The sequence below is a fragment of the Poecilia latipinna genome, unplaced genomic scaffold (genome assembly GCF_001443285.1).
Source record: "Poecilia latipinna isolate Pla-1442-1.1 unplaced genomic scaffold, P_latipinna-1.0 Scaffold1437, whole genome shotgun sequence".
In the NCBI taxonomy this organism is placed as follows: Eukaryota; Metazoa; Chordata; class Actinopteri; order Cyprinodontiformes; family Poeciliidae; genus Poecilia; species Poecilia latipinna.
In genome coordinates this window covers 53,787-69,993 of record NW_015114053.1, presented here as the reverse complement: position 1 = coordinate 69,993, position 16,207 = coordinate 53,787, and the positions used below count along the sequence as shown (strand labels likewise).

The 16,207-nt window shown below is 38.8% G+C and overlaps 3 protein-coding genes across 7 annotated transcripts; all 3 read right to left on the bottom strand.

The window, feature by feature from the left end:
* Nucleotides 1-346: 346 nt before the first annotated feature.
* On the bottom strand, nucleotides 347-7,364 carry LOC106962593 (zinc finger protein 154-like). 3 transcript variants are annotated; one of them, XM_015057097.1, is made up of 4 exons: nucleotides 6,583-7,364; nucleotides 4,550-4,768; nucleotides 3,633-3,950; nucleotides 347-3,351 (listed from the first exon to the last, which is right to left on the bottom strand). In XM_015057097.1, exons 2-4 carry the CDS (start codon nucleotides 4,659-4,661, stop codon nucleotides 1,787-1,789), a joined length of 1,995 nt encoding a protein of 664 aa, XP_014912583.1. In that variant the 5' UTR covers nucleotides 4,662-4,768; nucleotides 6,583-7,364; the 3' UTR covers nucleotides 347-1,786. The 3 variants fall into 3 exon arrangements, with proteins under 3 accessions (XP_014912583.1, XP_014912581.1, XP_014912582.1); XM_015057095.1 differs by lacking the exon at nucleotides 6,583-7,364 and adding an exon at nucleotides 6,087-6,576; XM_015057096.1 differs by lacking the exon at nucleotides 6,583-7,364 and adding an exon at nucleotides 5,689-5,744.
* Nucleotides 5,279-16,007, bottom strand: LOC106962594 (zinc finger protein 37-like). 3 transcript variants are annotated; one of them, XR_001428006.1, is made up of 4 exons: nucleotides 15,415-16,004; nucleotides 13,954-14,304; nucleotides 11,799-13,668; nucleotides 5,279-5,292 (listed from the first exon to the last, which is right to left on the bottom strand). XR_001428006.1 is itself a non-coding variant. In XM_015057099.1 (3 exons), exons 1-3 carry the CDS (start codon nucleotides 15,560-15,562, stop codon nucleotides 12,245-12,247), a joined length of 1,920 nt encoding a protein of 639 aa, XP_014912585.1. In that variant the 5' UTR covers nucleotides 15,563-16,007; the 3' UTR covers nucleotides 11,724-12,244. The 3 variants fall into 3 exon arrangements, 2 of the variants coding, with proteins under 2 accessions (XP_014912585.1, XP_014912584.1); XM_015057099.1 differs by lacking the exon at nucleotides 5,279-5,292 and having other exon boundaries at nucleotides 11,724-13,663; nucleotides 13,952-14,304; nucleotides 15,415-16,007; XM_015057098.1 differs by lacking the exon at nucleotides 5,279-5,292 and having other exon boundaries at nucleotides 11,724-13,668.
* Nucleotides 7,605-11,500, bottom strand: LOC106962605 (zinc finger protein 45-like). The gene is made up of 3 exons (XM_015057135.1): nucleotides 11,197-11,500; nucleotides 10,151-10,483; nucleotides 7,605-9,454 (listed from the first exon to the last, which is right to left on the bottom strand). Exons 1-3 carry the CDS (start codon nucleotides 11,327-11,329, stop codon nucleotides 8,331-8,333), a joined length of 1,590 nt encoding a protein of 529 aa, XP_014912621.1. The 5' UTR covers nucleotides 11,330-11,500; the 3' UTR covers nucleotides 7,605-8,330.
* Nucleotides 16,008-16,207: the final 200 nt, after the last annotated feature.

Here is a 16,207-nt window from a genome sequence, read left to right as displayed (position 1 = left end):
AGCTCAGAGGATGAAAGAGACCACCCACGGAGGGTGAGAGGGGAATTTTTTTTTATATATATATATAAATAAATAATGGTCAAGTCAAAGCCCAACTTCAAATTTGTGAGGACACTTAAACTGATGTTTACAGATACTGCTGACCCATTTTGACTGACCTTGATGTAATTTTTGGATTGGATAGGGCCACATCAACGATGTACCCTAAAGGTCTATTTGAAGAAACTGCATTAAAAAGTGAGGTGAATACATACAAATCCAACATTTTCAATTTTCTTTGTGAATATGTGGGTTCAGACACTCTTCACCAAGTTCTGGAAGCATAAACAACAATCATCACAACAGATTGTTCTTTGAAAAGGTTTAATATGCTTACACAGAGAACAGATTTTTTCTGCAGCACAGCTTGGTCAAATAGATTGGTCATGCGTTCATTTCACTCTAGTGTCACATAGGCTGAAATGAGGGAGGGAAACCAGATCCACAAAAAAAAAAAATACAGAGCTCATTGGATGAAATGATTGTTAAAATTAAACAAAAGTTGTGCAGAAACAAAACCTAAGGCACATCAGTGGTATTCGAGTTTAGTGAAATGTTCACCTAACAGGACTTTCTAACTACAGAACCCACAAGCACTCAGTATTCTACGAACTAAACAGACTTTTTAAAAGCCAACAGGTTAAAGACTTTAAAAAAATCTTAGTTGAGGTTAATTGAGGTTAATACTTACCTGCTACAGAACAGACATCAGCTCAGTCTTCAAACAAAACGATGTAAACTAAACATGCTTAGAGAGATTTCACAAAATAATGAATGTTTCCAACCAAATTCATTTGTCAGGGAAAACCTTAATATCATTTTGTTACAGAGCAAACATAAGCTAAATCTTCTACTGACTAAAATATATTTCAAACTATATTAAACTATAAAGATAACAGTAAACAATGATAGTAATTAGAGTAGTACCAACAAAGTTCAGTCTTGATCAAAGAAAAGTTAGTTCAGCTTTATACTTTGCTACACAAAAGACTGCTCAATCCACCAACAAGAAAAAATAAAGTTCAATAAATACTGTATAACACATAAACCAATAAATTACCAGCCAAATTCAGCATTTAAGAAAAAAGTTAGTTTGGGTTTAAACTTTCATGTTTTGAGGACAGACAACAGCTTATTCTAAAAATAAAATTTAAGCCAAGTCTATTTACAAAAGATTTTAGAGATGCAATGATAGAAATAGCAACACAATTCAGTCTTTACTGAGAAACTAAAGTGTTGTTGCAAAGCGGACCGTCAGATGAAAAAGAACTTACCCTGTAGATAAGGGGTGCCCAAGTCCAGTCCTCAAGATCTACTATCCTGGAACTTTTGGATGCATTCCTAATTCGACGCACCTGAATCACATGAATGACTTGTTACCGTTCCTCAGCAGAGCTAAAAGATGCAATGATTCATTTGAATTAGGTGTATTGGAGAGGGGAGGCAACAGAGATGCAGGATAGTGGATCTCGAGGAATGGACTCAGGCACCCCTACTGTAGACCATCAAGGAGCTCAATCATGCAGATTTCTGTCTGGCCACCATTCATCCTCAAACAGAAAAAAATGTGTTCCTCTCAATGTTTGAATCCAACATTAAAGTCTTAATGAAAGAGATACGACAAATGATCACCATGTCTATCTGAAACCATGAAACTGTGGTTTGACTTTCTTTTGGAGTGTCATGTGTGTTTCTTCTCATCTTATGTTGAGTGTTCTGAGGCGTTTATGTTCCTGTGACTGTCTCTTTATATGTTCATGTATTGTGCTGTGTCGTTTTGTGTGTCTTCATGCATTCCTGTGTCGTTTTGTGTCTCTTCATGCATTCCTGTGTCGTTTTGTGTCTCTTCATGCATTCCTGTGTCGTTTTGTGTCTCTTCATGCATTCCTGTGTCATTTTGTGTCTCTTCATGCATACCTGTGTAACTTTGTGTCTCTTCACGTGTTCTTATCATACTGTGCCGTGTCATTTTGTGCCTTTTCACGTGTTCTTGTCGTGAAAATTTCACACTACAAACATCACAACTGAATGGTTTCTCTCCTGTGTGCGTAATCATGTGTCTCGTTAAGCGTGACTTCTCAACAAATTTTTTTCCACATTCATCACAGACAAAATTCTCATTTCCGGATGGAACCTTCTGTGCTCTTGAGTGAACTGGCATATGGTTGTCAAGATCGCATTTTCGGACAAATTTCTCCTCGCAGACTTCACAGGTAAGTAGATTCTCGCCAGTGTGGTGTCTAACATGCAGAAGCAGACTTCCTTTTCGAGTAAATTTTGCATTACAATAAGCGCAGGCAAATGGTTTTACTCCTAAATGGGTTAACATGTGTGCTTGAAGATCGGCATTAAATCTGAAGTGTCTGTCACAATCAGTGCATGCAAATGGTTTTTCTCCGTTATGAATCATCATGTGCCGCTTCAGAGCCCCCTTTAGGCTAAACTTTTTATAGCACACCTCACACTGAAAAGGTTTCTCTCCTGTGTGGCATCTCATGTGCCTTTTAAGATCCTTCAGCTCTGTAAATGCTTTACCACAGTTACCACAAGCATATGGTCTCTCTCCCGTATGCAGTCTCAAGTGAGATTTGAGGTGGCACTGATAAGGAAATGTTTTACCACAAAAATCACAAGCAAATGGTTTCTCCCCCGTGTGGACTGTCATGTGACAATTAAGTTGATATTGCTGGTAAAAAGTTTTACCACAGTCTGCACAAGCAAATGGTTTCTCTCCAGTGTGGAGTCTCCTATGAGACTTGAGATGACACTGATATGGAAATGTTTTACCACAATCTTCACAAGCATATGATTTCTTTTCAGCTTTGGCTCCCGGTTGAGTGTCAGCGTTTTTCTTTTTTCTAGATTGCTTCTTCTCAGCTGAAGATTTGGTAGGCTTACCCACTGATTGGTGTATCACAGAGCTGCTTTCTTCCCCACTGTTTTCAGTATCAGAAGAGTGGGATGCATTTTCATTGTTCTTTGACTGCAGATGAGTAGCTGAACGACGGGTCCTGCTTGGTTTTGGACTTTCACAGTCTCCATCAGGCTCTTTCTTTATCTGTACAGCTGAGATCTTGTTTGGAGTGTCCGTCTCTCTGCCCTCTTCAGGTTTCACGTAATGAAGTTCTGATAACGAACTAAGTTTCTCATCATCAACAATCTTCACAATAAGCTGTTCTCTCTCCTCACCGACCCACAGGTCATCATCTTCCTCCTTTATGTGGGAGGGCTCTGGGTCTTTCTGGTTCAAACAAGAGCTCAAGTCTTGGGGAGCCTCTTGCTTCATCCCCAACACCTGCTGGACCGGGAAAACTGAAAAGCATATGGATGTTAATGATTTCAAGCATTCTTACAAAAAAGTTAGTATTGTTTTTCTTAAAACTTAAAGCAAAGTATGCCATATTGATAATGGTAGACATCTAATTTATTATTATTATTATTATTATTATTTTAAAAGCTAATAGGAATATTATTATTATTTTTGGCTTTGTTAGTCAGTCAGGTGAAATTTAGTCTTGCGTTTGAATGTTTTGAGACGAAACAACCAACTCCAGTCTGAGCTTTAAATCTGGCACAGTGTTTGGATCTTTTACCTGTACGGTGAATGGTCATCTCACTTTCTTGATAAGAACTATTGAGGCTTGGGCCTGGTTCTGGTCTTCCACAGTTCTCTCCATCAGGTTCTGCTTCCATCTGTTTAGCCAAGTTGGGCGTCAGGGGTTCTCTTCTCCTGTCTTCAGTTTTCATGCAGCTACAATCTGAAAACTTTGGTTTTTCTTCTTTTTCACTTTTCACAGCAGGCGTCTCTTCTTCCTTCATGTGGGGCGGCTCTGAGTCAAACGGGCCCAAACTAGAGCTCCAGTCACTGCGAAACTCTTCTTTAACCACCCACAGCTGGTGCCCAGGAAACACTGAAAAACACATAGACATCTGTGACTCCTTTAAAAATAAAAATCCATAATTAAATAATTCGCACATCCCTGACTGCTTATTTCCTGTGGCAGTGGTTGGGCTCAGCAAAACAATGTATCCGCCTATGAAATCAAAATTTAGAATTTTCTTTCTTGATTTTTCCCCCCTCTTATTAATTTAAAAAGTGTAAACAAAAACCTAAAATAAATTAGACAATTGTAAATACATAAATGAAGGCCACATTTGCAGTCATGGTACTGAGATAAAAAAAACATGAGGATGTTTGGAATAATGACATCTAAAAAAAATACCATCAAATTGACAATTATGCAAAGTAGACGATGGCATCATTTAGGAAAATAAATTCCTTACTAAGGAGCCAATTTTAACAGAGCTAATTAACTTAGCATTACTACACAAGTTAGTAATTTAACTTGACTAATTAGGTTTATCAAACAACAGTGAATGACACTCAGATCTTAAAAATAGTGTGTGGAATAAGAAATCTGTTAGTGGTGCAGTGGTGGCTGCTAGGTTTTAACAGGAATCAAATTAATTAATACCCATCCAGTTTAATTAGGAAGGAACAATTATTTACCTTCAGTCTCTTTCTTAGCAAGTTGGAGAAAGCTGGATTGTGTTTCGGAGTCCCGGCTTTCCATCTCTGATCGATGTGTTTTTCCAGCTTGGTGTTCTGAATTAGCCCACATCTCTAAATATACTTCTAGTAAAGGTCGGCGCCGTTAAGATGTTTTCCTGATGAGATGCGAATCCGTCTTCAGTCTCCCAACGTTCAGACATTAGTGTTGCTCGCAGTCTGAGGAGAGACGCATCAGGAAAGAGTTTCAGAATAAACCACATGGTATGTAAATGCTGCAGAAACCATTGCAGTCATAGATACAGAACAAGAGACGCAGCTTCATGTGTGTATTACAACACTGGGCAGGTGGAAATCAGATGGTTTGAAGTTGGATTTTCAGTCATATTTCTATACAATAATTATTTATCTCAATACTGGTAATAATAATCATTGGTACAGAAATAAACAAATGTAAGGCCTTATGACGTGGATTTTTTTAAGTCCAATTTTCCACATTTATTTGTCTTTTTCCACAACAAAACATTCTAAATAAGTAAAAAAAAAAAAGTCGATTTTATCAGTTTAACAGAAAAACTTCCCAAACATGTTGGGATTAAATTTACAGAATAGCAACGGTTGCAGAAAAAAAATAAATTCAGAAAAAGTATCTTGTTAAAACAAGAGACTTTCTATTCATAAGATATAAAATTTGTTAAAACAACAGCTTTACGTTTCTCATATGTTCTGCAATACACTTCTATCTCATTACAGAAAAAATATGTTCATATTTAAACAGGAAAGGACAACACATCGCAGGGTGTTTGAGTGTTGTCTAAAATAGACAGGGTGAGAAGATGAATGGTTTAACATATTGCTCCTGAATTTATTTCTTAGCTCTGGCAGTTAAACACTTCATTCAATTTACAAATAAATGTGTTCACAAAAATTAGTGAAACTAAAGAAAAAGTGTTTTTGTATAAAAAAAAATAAAAATAAAAATGGACCCCATTTTCTTGATATGTGATTTTTGGAAACTAAGAGTGAATTTTCTAAACATTGGTGAAAACATGTTCTTCATTGTTAAAGGTATACGTTTACATTTATCGATTTTTACGGCACATATTTTGAATTAAGACAATAATGCTTATTTTGCTTACGCCTGCTGTACTTCCAGTTCACCATCGGATGTCGCTGTTTTGCCTCACATTGAAATCTCGAAGCTTTTATTAATTTTAGGTTTTAAAAAAAACCTTTAATGCCTTTGAATGCTTTTCACACCAGTCACTACAAAAAGAAATAAAGACCAGCTCAGGTAAAGGCTACAAATCAATATGTTTGGGTGATAAAATTATTTTTGTGGCAGCCAAACTGATTTAAATCCAGTGTAAACAGCATGTTTTCCGTTCACCTGAAAAGTTAATTAACCCGTATTTTCTTTCCAACATGGCGGACGCGCTGACGTGTCGTAATAATAGTCAATTAAGCGTCTACCCGAAGAATAGCCAAACCTAAATAAAATCAGTCATATCCTCATTAAGCCAGAGCTTCTTCTTACCAGCTGTTGGGTTTCCGTCACCATCCTGCGGTTAGTGGCTACGAGCTGTTTTCTCTGCAGTTTGCCCTCTAAAGGCAGACTTTCAGTACCGATTATAATCCACCTTCTTCATAGTTTCTGCCCCCTTTAAAATTAGCCGTGCACATTAGCTCATATTCTAGTCGGGTTCATGTCTACTAGACTGGATCTATAGTGTCGTTACAGGCCATCGGAGCCCCAGTCTCCGACTGGAAATTATTTATGGCTCTCTGCTGGATTTTGATCAGGCATCTGCACAAACACTCTCTAATTATGCCTTGGTAGTGTCTCCCTCTTCTGGAGTCAGCTAGCTCCTACAGCAGTCAGTCGTTCAGGTTTTCAATGAAAAGAACAAAGAAAATGTTTGCAAAATTCTTAAAAGAACTGGATATCAATTAATCTAGACCATTGTAAACGATTACACTTTATTTTGTAAAGTTAAACCATCAAAAATTAAACAAAAACCCCTAACTCTTACTATAGAGAAGTAAAGCCTATGTCAGACATCTGTTTTCACTTAGCTGTCCCTGTACCTCATTACTTCCCACATGTAGTGAAGATGGAGCTCAGCTCAGCCAGAGCTCTTTTGTTCTCTTCTTGAGGTTTTCTGAAAGCAGAGCAGACTGCCGTTTGTCATGAACCAGTCAGTAAACAAACATTAAAAAGAAACAGTTCCTCAGGAATTCAACAAGAATAGAATCCACTTGAGATGTGGTCTGAAACTACAACACAGGCATCGAGACTGAAACCCACTTCTGCTGTTTATCAGAGTATCTATAAACTAAAACAACAGAGAGGAATCTCCTCCAGCTGTAAAACTGACAAACTGAGCAGACATCAACACATTTATGTACATAAAATGAGCATTTAAAATAATTTTAAATGCAACAACACGCAAAACTCAAACCCAGTTTGTTCATTCAGGACATCTGAGAACTGCATATGACCGCTCACGAACTCGACCAGACCTGACTTTAATTATCGCTTTCATCGGGATGCAGACAAGGCCGACCTGCTTGGAATTAAAACCACCTGAATCCAATTTGGAAAAACTCTCCGCCATGTTCCCAAAAAGGTTCTGTCACTTACATCACTTCATTTACCTTTGTGACTCCACCTCTGATCTACAACACCAAGTTCCTACAGATATTAGCTCCGAGATATGGACAGAACCAGCTCACTTCCATTTGAAATCAAAATTTATACCAAAACAACCACAATGTCCACTCACAATGGAGGCAGCTGATGGCACAACACCAGTGTTTGAAACTCAGTCTCTTGCACAAAATATTCTCTCTGCCAGCACACAGAATGAGGATTTGTTCAATCAAAATTAAGCTTTTCACTCATATTCCTGCATGTATCTGAAGGTACTATTGTTTTTTGTTATTGTACAACATAGATAATCCTCAGTTTGTAACACTGAATTTACTTTTCAACAACTATTGCTCCCTATTTGATGAAGGGCATGAACATTGATAGAAGTAAACACAAAACACATTGATTGTTGATTATTTTTATTGAAAGAAACTTCAATTTCATCAAAATTGAAGTTTCAATGAAAATGCTTTTGAGAGCAGATTTCTTTGTCTGCTCTCAAAAGTTGAGAGGAAACTGTTGGGTAAGTTGATCAGAAAGCTCTGCAGTTTCTTTTTGCTAAAGATGTTGTACATTTTAAGTGCAAAATACTTGTTTAGTTTCAAGCAGAATGATGAAATTTAAAGTGACATCTAAAAACACAGAGAATAAGCATGTTATTTTTAAAGATGTGATGTTTGTAAAAAGATGTACGCAGTAGTAAAAGTGTCAAGCTACACTGCAAAAACAAAATATGTTTAATTTAGTTGCAGTTTTTAGGTCAACCTGGTTATTCTGCAGAATAAGTTTTTCTTCTCTGTTCAGAGCTTCATAGAGAAACTCTGGGAGTCCTCCAAAAAATGCTGCTCTGAGCTTTATGACCATTTCTAAACTTCACTACCTTGATAGAAATAATGTGTGGGGTTCCCTTAATTTCCACAGGATGACTTCAGAACATCTGAGTGTCTTGAAATTGGTGGAAAGAGGAACCACACAGCAACAGGTAAGGGAGGAGGGAGTGCATGGTGCCCCATGACCTGCAGTGTCAACTTGAAAATGAGGAGTGAAACACAAAAACTGCAAGGAAAAAGATCAGGGATGGGTTAAAATAGTGCTAGAATGATCAGAAAACACAGATTTATTGACTCGTTAGTTACAGCCCTCGTGGGCGCCCATGTGACGCTTCAGATCCCCGTCTCGTGAAAACGCTTTACTGCAAACTCCACACACAAACGGTTTCTCTCCCGAATGGATCCTCATATGATTTTCAAGATGATACCTTTTATAAAACCTGCTTTTACAGATGTCACAACCAAACGGCCTCCCTTCCGTGTGGAGCCTCTCATGTCGCTTTAACTGGTCCTCCTTCACAAAACGTTTACCGCAGTCGCTGCAGCTAAACGGCGTCGTGTGAAAACCCATGTGGTTTTTCAGGTGATTCTGTTGTGAGAATCCTTTGCTGCAAACACCGCAGACAAACGGTTTCTCTCCCGTGTGAACTCGCACGTGGCTCTTTAGAAGATCCTGTCGCGAAAATCCTTTGCTACAAAAACTACAAAGGAACGGCTTCTCTCCAGTGTGAACTCGCATGTGACTCTTCAGATGAATTTGCTGTGAAAATCCTTTACTGCAAAAACTGCAACTGAACGGTTTCTCTCCGGTGTGAACACGCGTGTGACTCTTTAGATGATCTTGTCTTGAAAACGCTTTGCTACAAACACTGCAGATGAACTGTCTCTCTGTGGGGTGGATCCTCATGTGGTTTTTAAGAGTTTCACGTCTTTGAAACCTCGTGCCACAAACATCACAGGCAAATATTCTCTCTTCAGTCGGAAGTTGTGACTGATGTGTCTGAAGGTAACCCTTTTCTCCAAATCCTTTACCACAAAGATCAGAGCCATGTTCCCTATTTCCAGTGCGAGTTATTGTGTGTAATTTAACAGCAGTCTCATTATTTAATGTTTTTTCATAAATACTGTTAAAAGCCCCATGAGGTTCTGGTACTCCACCATCCTCTCCATCAGGTTCTGTTTCCATCTGTTCAGCTGAACTGCTGGTTAAAGATTCAGCCTCTCTGTTGGCTTCAGCTTTAATTTCCCGAAGCTCTGATAACCGAAGTTTCTCTTCATCTTTATCCTTCACAGTAAGCCACTCTTCCTCCTGACTGATCCACAGTTCCTCCTCTTCCTTCTTTATCTTGATAAGCTTCTGGTCCGTACTGGATCTCGACAGAACAGGAACCTCTTCTTTAATCGCCAACATCCGTTTGCCCTCTGCAAGAGACACAACAACAAGCTACATTACAGATCCTACAAGTGAAACGGCTTCATAAATTGCTGCTCAATGACAGAGGAGATAAAATTCAGGTCTGGCTCTTTTACTTTTCCAACAAAGTCGAAAACAGTTTCTTCTGTCAAATGTCTAAGCAGCACAAACAATAACATAAGAAAGAGGTGAATTAAAGGGTGTTGGACTTTAATTTAGTTGATGACCATGAGACCTTTTCTACTGGCTGTGGTTGTTAGATGGAATGAAGGAAGAAGAATAAGGAAGGACCGCTTGAAGGAAGAATGGAAGGATGTGGGGAAGGATTAAAAAAATTAAACAAGGAAGGAAAGAAAGAATGAACACAACAAATGATGGTCCCAACAAAGAAAGAAAAGCAGGGAGAAGGAAACACAAGAAAGGGAAATAATCAACGAAGTAAAGGGGGAAGAAACAAGAAAAAAAAGAAATGAGAGACATACGGTGGGAGAAGAGCGGAAATAAAGTCAGAGGAAAGGAAATGAGGAAATAAGTTAGAACAACATTTAGATAACAGGATTGGAAATAAAGTTTTGTAATATCTTACAGCAACCCATTTTCCTTCTTCCTATTTATTCAGACCTTGAGAATAGTTTCCAGACTTTTCCAGATTGCTTACGAGGCCTTTAGATAAACATCCAACTAAAATCTGAGAAGGGTCTCACCATCCAAACACCGTTTTCCCGGGATCTCCTTCCATCCCGCTTGAACCCCTGCTGGATTTTGTTGCATCTGTTCAGCTGAGCTGCTGCTTAGAGCTTCTGTCTCCATATTGTCTTCAGTTTTGACATGATGAAGATCTGATGACTGAGGCTTCTCTTTATCATCTTCAATCTTCACAATAACAACCGTGAAGGGGAACCTGTTGTCCTCAGTCTCTTCCTCCTCCTCGTTGATCAGCTCTCCATCAGCATTAGGGCAGAGTTCTTCCTCTTCCTTCTTTATCTGGAGGTTTTCTTCAGGAATCTCTTCTTTTATCACCAACAGCTGCTCCTCATCTGCCAGGGACAAATGGACGCCACGGTTGAGTGAGTGAGATAAAGTTCATCGCAGAGCAACACATAGATACACTCTTAGGGAAATTTAGAGAGACAATTATCTTATCTGGTTAAAAAAAAGTCTGACATTTTGCAATTTTAAATACTTTTTTGGCCTTTGTTAGCAGACAAACGTGAGAGTAAAAGAGATGCGACAATAGTCAGAAGTGTAATCACAAATGTTTAGTTTATTGTATTAATTGGACAGGATAAACATAGATGTGCCAAGTCCCGATCGGACTTGGCACATCTATGTGATGCATCCATGGTGATGCGCCCTGTGACGCCCCCCATGTACCTGGGAGACAGACAGGAGCGCAGTGCGCAGCCTCAGTGACTCCAGTAGGTCTTCTTTCAATGTTGATTTATACAACTGGGCTGCCTGCTGTTAACAACGTATTCCTGTTTATTCTATGCATTCACTCTGCAAACTAGCATGTGTACAGATTGCAATAGTGTGCTATAACCTGTCAGAACAGCAAAGAAATGGTTTATTTCTGCTACTTTCACAGCGTTTTGATATGCGCAGCAGCCATGCTGAATCTGGACTTACCGGAGAGGACGCACATTTTTCCAGTCTGAATTCGGACTATAGTGAGGTTTGATTTTCCCAAACCAGTACAAAAGAATAACAACTCACCTTTAGCTAAAATCATGTTATCCTCAGTTCTTACCAGTTTGATTTGCGCCAGCATCCTGCTGGACATCGAGCCGTTTCATCTGCAGTTTGTCCTCTAAAGGCCGACTTTCAAAGTTGATGTGATGAACATGATCCACTTCCTTCATGGTGTCTGCGCTCTGTGACATGAAGCAGACTGATAATTATCAGACTGGATCCATAAATGTGAAAAGCGAAGCCTTTACGTCTTTTTTTATTGTTTTTGAGCAGGCATCTGCACGGACAGCAGTCGGTAACTCCCGCTCTGCTGCCTTCTGCTGGACATTATTCGCTCCTGCAGCAGACAGTTCACAACCCTGGTGGTAAATATGGAAACGCTGCAATTAGACCAGGGACTTGTCACCTTTGCAGTTCAAACACTTAATGCAGCTAAAAAAAAACTTTAGAGAAAATCTCTAAATGCCTACCCCAACCTTTTGAAAAAGATGACAAATTTTCAATGAATATCTACAGTGGGAAATTTGTTATTTTTAAAGCCTAAACCAATCTTTTAAGCTTTTAAAATAAAGCAACTCGGAGGGGCAATGTTTTTGAGTCTTTATTGATGTCAGGCTTTCTTGAAGATAAATAGGCTTTCTTTTGCCTTTTCCATATAACAGTATAAAAGATATCCAACAAATATGACAAAAACAAGCTTTTACATTACAAACATGAGCATGTTAGTATTTAGCAAAACTACAAAATATAAAACCTTTGATAAAAAAGAAGTCTACTGAAACATTTGTGTTTCAGATTTGGTTTGTAGCTATATCATTACAACATAGATACTGTCAGGTTAGGGAGTATTTTTAGTATAACTACAACAGGCATGAATGGGCACACTGAAAAACATTAGCACAGCATGACCATTAAATAATTTACATAACACTGTCAATGTTTTAGCAAGGCGCCTCATGTAGATAATACCAGTAAGATGATTATATTGGAAAACTTACCATCTATGAAGTTACGCTGATTTTAATCTATACAAAATAAACACCTCTAACTAGCAGCATTTACACCAATCTAGATGAGTACATCTAGATTGGCAGAATGAGCAGTTTCTATTGACTGTGGGCTCTCATTGTGTGTCTCTTCAGACTATCATGGCGTGTAAAACTCACACTACAAACACTGCAGCTGAAAGGTTTTTCTCCCAAGTGGGTACTCATGTGTGCCGTAAGATGCACCTTTCTGATATATTTTTTCCCGCATTCCTTGCAGGCAAACTTTCTGTTTTCAGTGTCTTGTTTCCAGTCTCTTGTATGAACCGACACGTGATACTTCAGTTCAGAATTTCGATAAAATCTTTTATCACACCTATCACACGCAAATGATTTCTCACCTGTGTGGCGTCTAATGTGTCTCGTCAAAGCTCCCCGATGAGCAAATCTGGCTCCGCAATAACGGCAGGAAAATGGTTTCACTCCCGTGTGAGTTACCGCGTGTTTCTGAAGATCTGCTTTAAGCCTGAAATGCTTGTCACAGCTACCGCAAGCGAAAGGTTTTTCTCCTTTATGAATCATCATGTGGTTCCTCAGCGTTCCCCTTTGTGTGAATCTTTTGCCACATTCCTCACACTGAAAAGGCTTCTCCCCTGTGTGGCATGTCATGTGACCTTTAAGATTTTGCAGCTTGGTAAACGTTTTACCACATTCATCACAAGTAAAAGGTTTTTCTCCAGTGTGGATTCTTAAGTGAAGTTTAAGAATATGAGAATGCCTAAACGCTTTACCGCAAACATCACAACTAAATGGTTTCTCTCCAGTGTGGAGCCTCATATGACATTTAAGATAATACTGATCCTTAAACATTTTCCCACAAACAACACAAGCAACTGATTTCTTCCCAGCTTTGGCTATTGATTGTTTCATATCAGCCAAACAGGTGGAAGCCTTTTCTCCTGAATGACATGACAGGTGCTTCAGGAATGACTGCTGGTACACAAATTGTTTACCACAGTCTGGGCAGCTAAAGGGTTTCACGGCACTTCTACATCCAGGTCTGCTGTTCATGCCTGACTGAAGTGTCCCAATTTCCCACCAGCCTTCACTGCAGCCTTTATTTTTAGATCCAGAACCTGATAGATTGTCATCACAACCGTCTCCACTCACTCCTGACCACCACTTCCTACTGACTTCAGTCTCGGAAGAACCTGAATGACTGGACTGTAAACAAGCTTGTGGATCTGAATTCCTGTCTGGCTGTGGTCCTCCACCCTCCTCTCCACCAGATTCTGTTTCCGTCTGTTCAGCTGAGCTGCTGGTTGAAACTTCAGCATCTCTGCCGTCTTCACTTCTGATGAGATGAAGCTCTGATGACTGAGGTTTCTCTTCATCTTCACTCATCAAAGCAAGCTCCTCTTCATCCTGACTGATCCACAGCTTCTCTTCCGTTGTCTTCTGGAGTGGCTCTGTGTCTTGCTGGACTAAAATGGACCTCCGTGAATCAGGAGCTTCTACTTTGATTACCAACAGTTGCTGCTCATCTGCAAGAGAAGCAGAAAAGTCATGTTTCAAGGAGACTTTTGTAATTGTACAGATCCAGATAGTAATAAGATATTTTGACCCTTTGCTGCCTGCAATTTAGACGTGACCTTTTCCCCTCCCTCAGCTGTCTACAAGGCAATTTGTATATTTATTAATATTTATATCTTACCATTAGTGTGTTAGTTTTATGTTTGATGCTACAAGTGCATTTATTAAATTACATCGCTCCTTCTATTTTTATGATGAGAGAAATTCATGCAAACAGAGCAGAACCTGATGATTACCATATTTTATCTGGACCTCCTGCTGTTCAGTCCCATATCCTGTTGGTTCTGGGTTTTCATCTAGTTCTGCTCCTCCACTGTCCTCTCCATCAGGTCCTGTTTCCGTTCGTTTAGCTGGGCTGCTTGTTGGAGCTTCAGTTTCTTTGCCGTCGTCAGTTTGGACGTGGCAGAGCCCTGATATCTTAAGGGTTTCATAATCTACAATCTTCACAGTGAGCTGCTCTCCATCTTCACTCTCCCACAGTTCCTCCTCTTCCTTTTTTATATGGTGGAGTTCTGGGTTCTGCTGGTCCAAACTGGAGCTCTGCAGACCGGAAACCTCTTTTTTGATCACCAAAAGATGCTGCTTGTCTGCAGGAGAAACATGGACATCATGGTTAACTGAATCTCATTCAGCAGGACTCCACAGAAACCCATGTGTTTGTCCACACAGGGCCTGACTATAACCGGATAAAAACTGTTTGGTGATGAGATTTACACAAAACATTAGGATGGAAACAAGAGGGGGGAAACAGATTGACAGAAAAGAGACCAGAATTGAGATTTCAGCCTCCTCTATTACTGTGTTGTTGATTCAATACGTTATTGTTGACGTTTTAAAATATCTTGTATGAAGAGGTCTGATGGCTACCGCTTCCCCTCACACACTGTTTTGTGTAGCAAAATCTAAAAGCAGTTGTATGTTTAAAGAAGTATGTGTGAGATATTGATCCTGACAAAACATTTAGACATCATCAAGATTTTAACCAACTAGTCATGTCAGCACTTCTGTCTTTTGTTCTGTTTGTTTCTTTGTACTTATAACTTGTCTTGTTTGCTTCGTGAATCACATACCGCCCGTTGTTCCATTAATTCAATAAAGTAAAATGTGTAACAGGAAGAACATATTATTTCGTTGCTGCAAGGCAAGCAAACCCACCACATAGAGAGGGGTTTACTGCTCCTTTGTGCAAACATACATAAAGGCACATTCCTTGCTTTAACCCTTAATTTTCTTTTGTCATCTTTGTCTTGCTGTGCAAGTCACAATCTGTCCTATTTGCTTGATAAAGCAGATGTGGCCTGTTGTACCATTAATTCAACAGGCGGTGTAAATCTGCCACCAACACTCCAAGGCAACCAGATCTACAATACTGCAACCAGATCTACAATACAAAGCTGCACAGATAGAACACAAATAAGAAAAACAAGACATACTATTTGATCAATTCTGTTTGCTGTATATTTTTAATACATCAGAGCTTTAACAACAAGGAAATATAATTACTGATTTTTTTTATTTTATTTTATCTTTGTTTCCCTGGAGAATCTTCAAAATTCTATGGCCAAAATAATGTTTCCCCTTCGAATATGGCGGATATGTTGACGTATCTCTATGGCGGATAATGGATTACCGATCAAAAAAAAGAAACAAACCACCCTCGTTTTGTTAAATTTTACCCCAACAGAGCTTCTTCTTACCTGTTGTTCGGATTCTCCCAGTTTCTTGCGGCTGATGCACACCGAGCCGTTTAACCTGAAGTTTGTCCTCCAAAGGTAGAATATTCCGATGAGCATAATCCACTTTCTCCATGGTGTCTGTTCTTTGTATTACACATTGGAGGCTCATAAACCAGAACAATACGGCCACACCGCAGCTATGCACGTTTCTGTTCGACTGAATCCACTTAAGTCTCAAACGAATGAGTCTCCGCGTCTTTTGTTTATGTCTCTCATCATATTTCAATCAGGCATCTGTACAGGCATCTGTTTCACTGCTGCCATCTGCTGGAGCGAATTAATCCCTGTAACATCCAGTCAGGTTTTGTCCACTTTGGTTTCAGAGAATAGATTAGTTTTATTGTAAAACCAAAACAGAATGAGAAGTTTTGGCAGTTGTGGTTAATTAATAATCAAACTCTTTAAGGTAGCAAAGAATGTATGTTTTTGTTTTTTACTTTGTCACTTTTTGTGATGTATTTTGTTGGGATTTTGTATTTTGTAAGACAGACCAACACAAAGTTCTGCTTAGTTGTGAAGTAAAAAGAAGGTAGTCACGATTTTAACAAATCATGACATATTTGTATATAGAACCACATTTTGATGTTGAAGAAAAAAAATTGACTAATTCATCAGTAAAATTATATATATATATATATATATATATATATATATAAACATTTCATTACATTTTGTCAAGTAAATACAAATAAACTTGCTAACAGCTCGACTTTCTGCATTAAGACTTTAAGATCAATATTACATGTGTTGTAAG

Bases quoted from the DNA above. Each gene is read 5' to 3' on its own strand.
- LOC106962593 (XM_015057097.1), bottom strand. From the start codon at position 4,661: ATGTGGGCTAATTCAGAACACCAAGCTGGAAAAACACATCGATCAGAG. The intron at 3,951-4,549 runs GTAAATAATTGT...TGTGTTTTTCAG, and splicing joins TGCTAAGAAAGAGACTGAAG to TGTTTCCTGGGCACCAGCTG. The intron at 3,352-3,632 runs GTAAAAGATCCA...TATGCTTTTCAG, and splicing joins GATGACCATTCACCGTACAG to TTTTCCCGGTCCAGCAGGTG.
- LOC106962605 (XM_015057135.1), bottom strand. From the start codon at position 11,329: ATGTCACAGAGCGCAGACACCATGAAGGAAGTGGATCATGTTCATCAC. The intron at 10,484-11,196 runs GTAAGAACTGAG...TGTCCCTGGCAG, and splicing joins TGCTGGCGCAAATCAAACTG to ATGAGGAGCAGCTGTTGGTG. The intron at 9,455-10,150 runs GTGAGACCCTTC...TGTCTCTTGCAG, and splicing joins GGGAAAACGGTGTTTGGATG to AGGGCAAACGGATGTTGGCG.
- LOC106962594 (XM_015057098.1), bottom strand. From the start codon at position 15,562: ATGAGCCTCCAATGTGTAATACAAAGAACAGACACCATGGAGAAAGTG. The intron at 14,305-15,414 runs GTAAGAAGAAGC...TTTCTCCTGCAG, and splicing joins TGGGAGAATCCGAACAACAG to ACAAGCAGCATCTTTTGGTG. The intron at 13,669-13,953 runs GTAATCATCAGG...CTTCTCTTGCAG, and splicing joins GGAGGTCCAGATAAAATATG to ATGAGCAGCAACTGTTGGTA.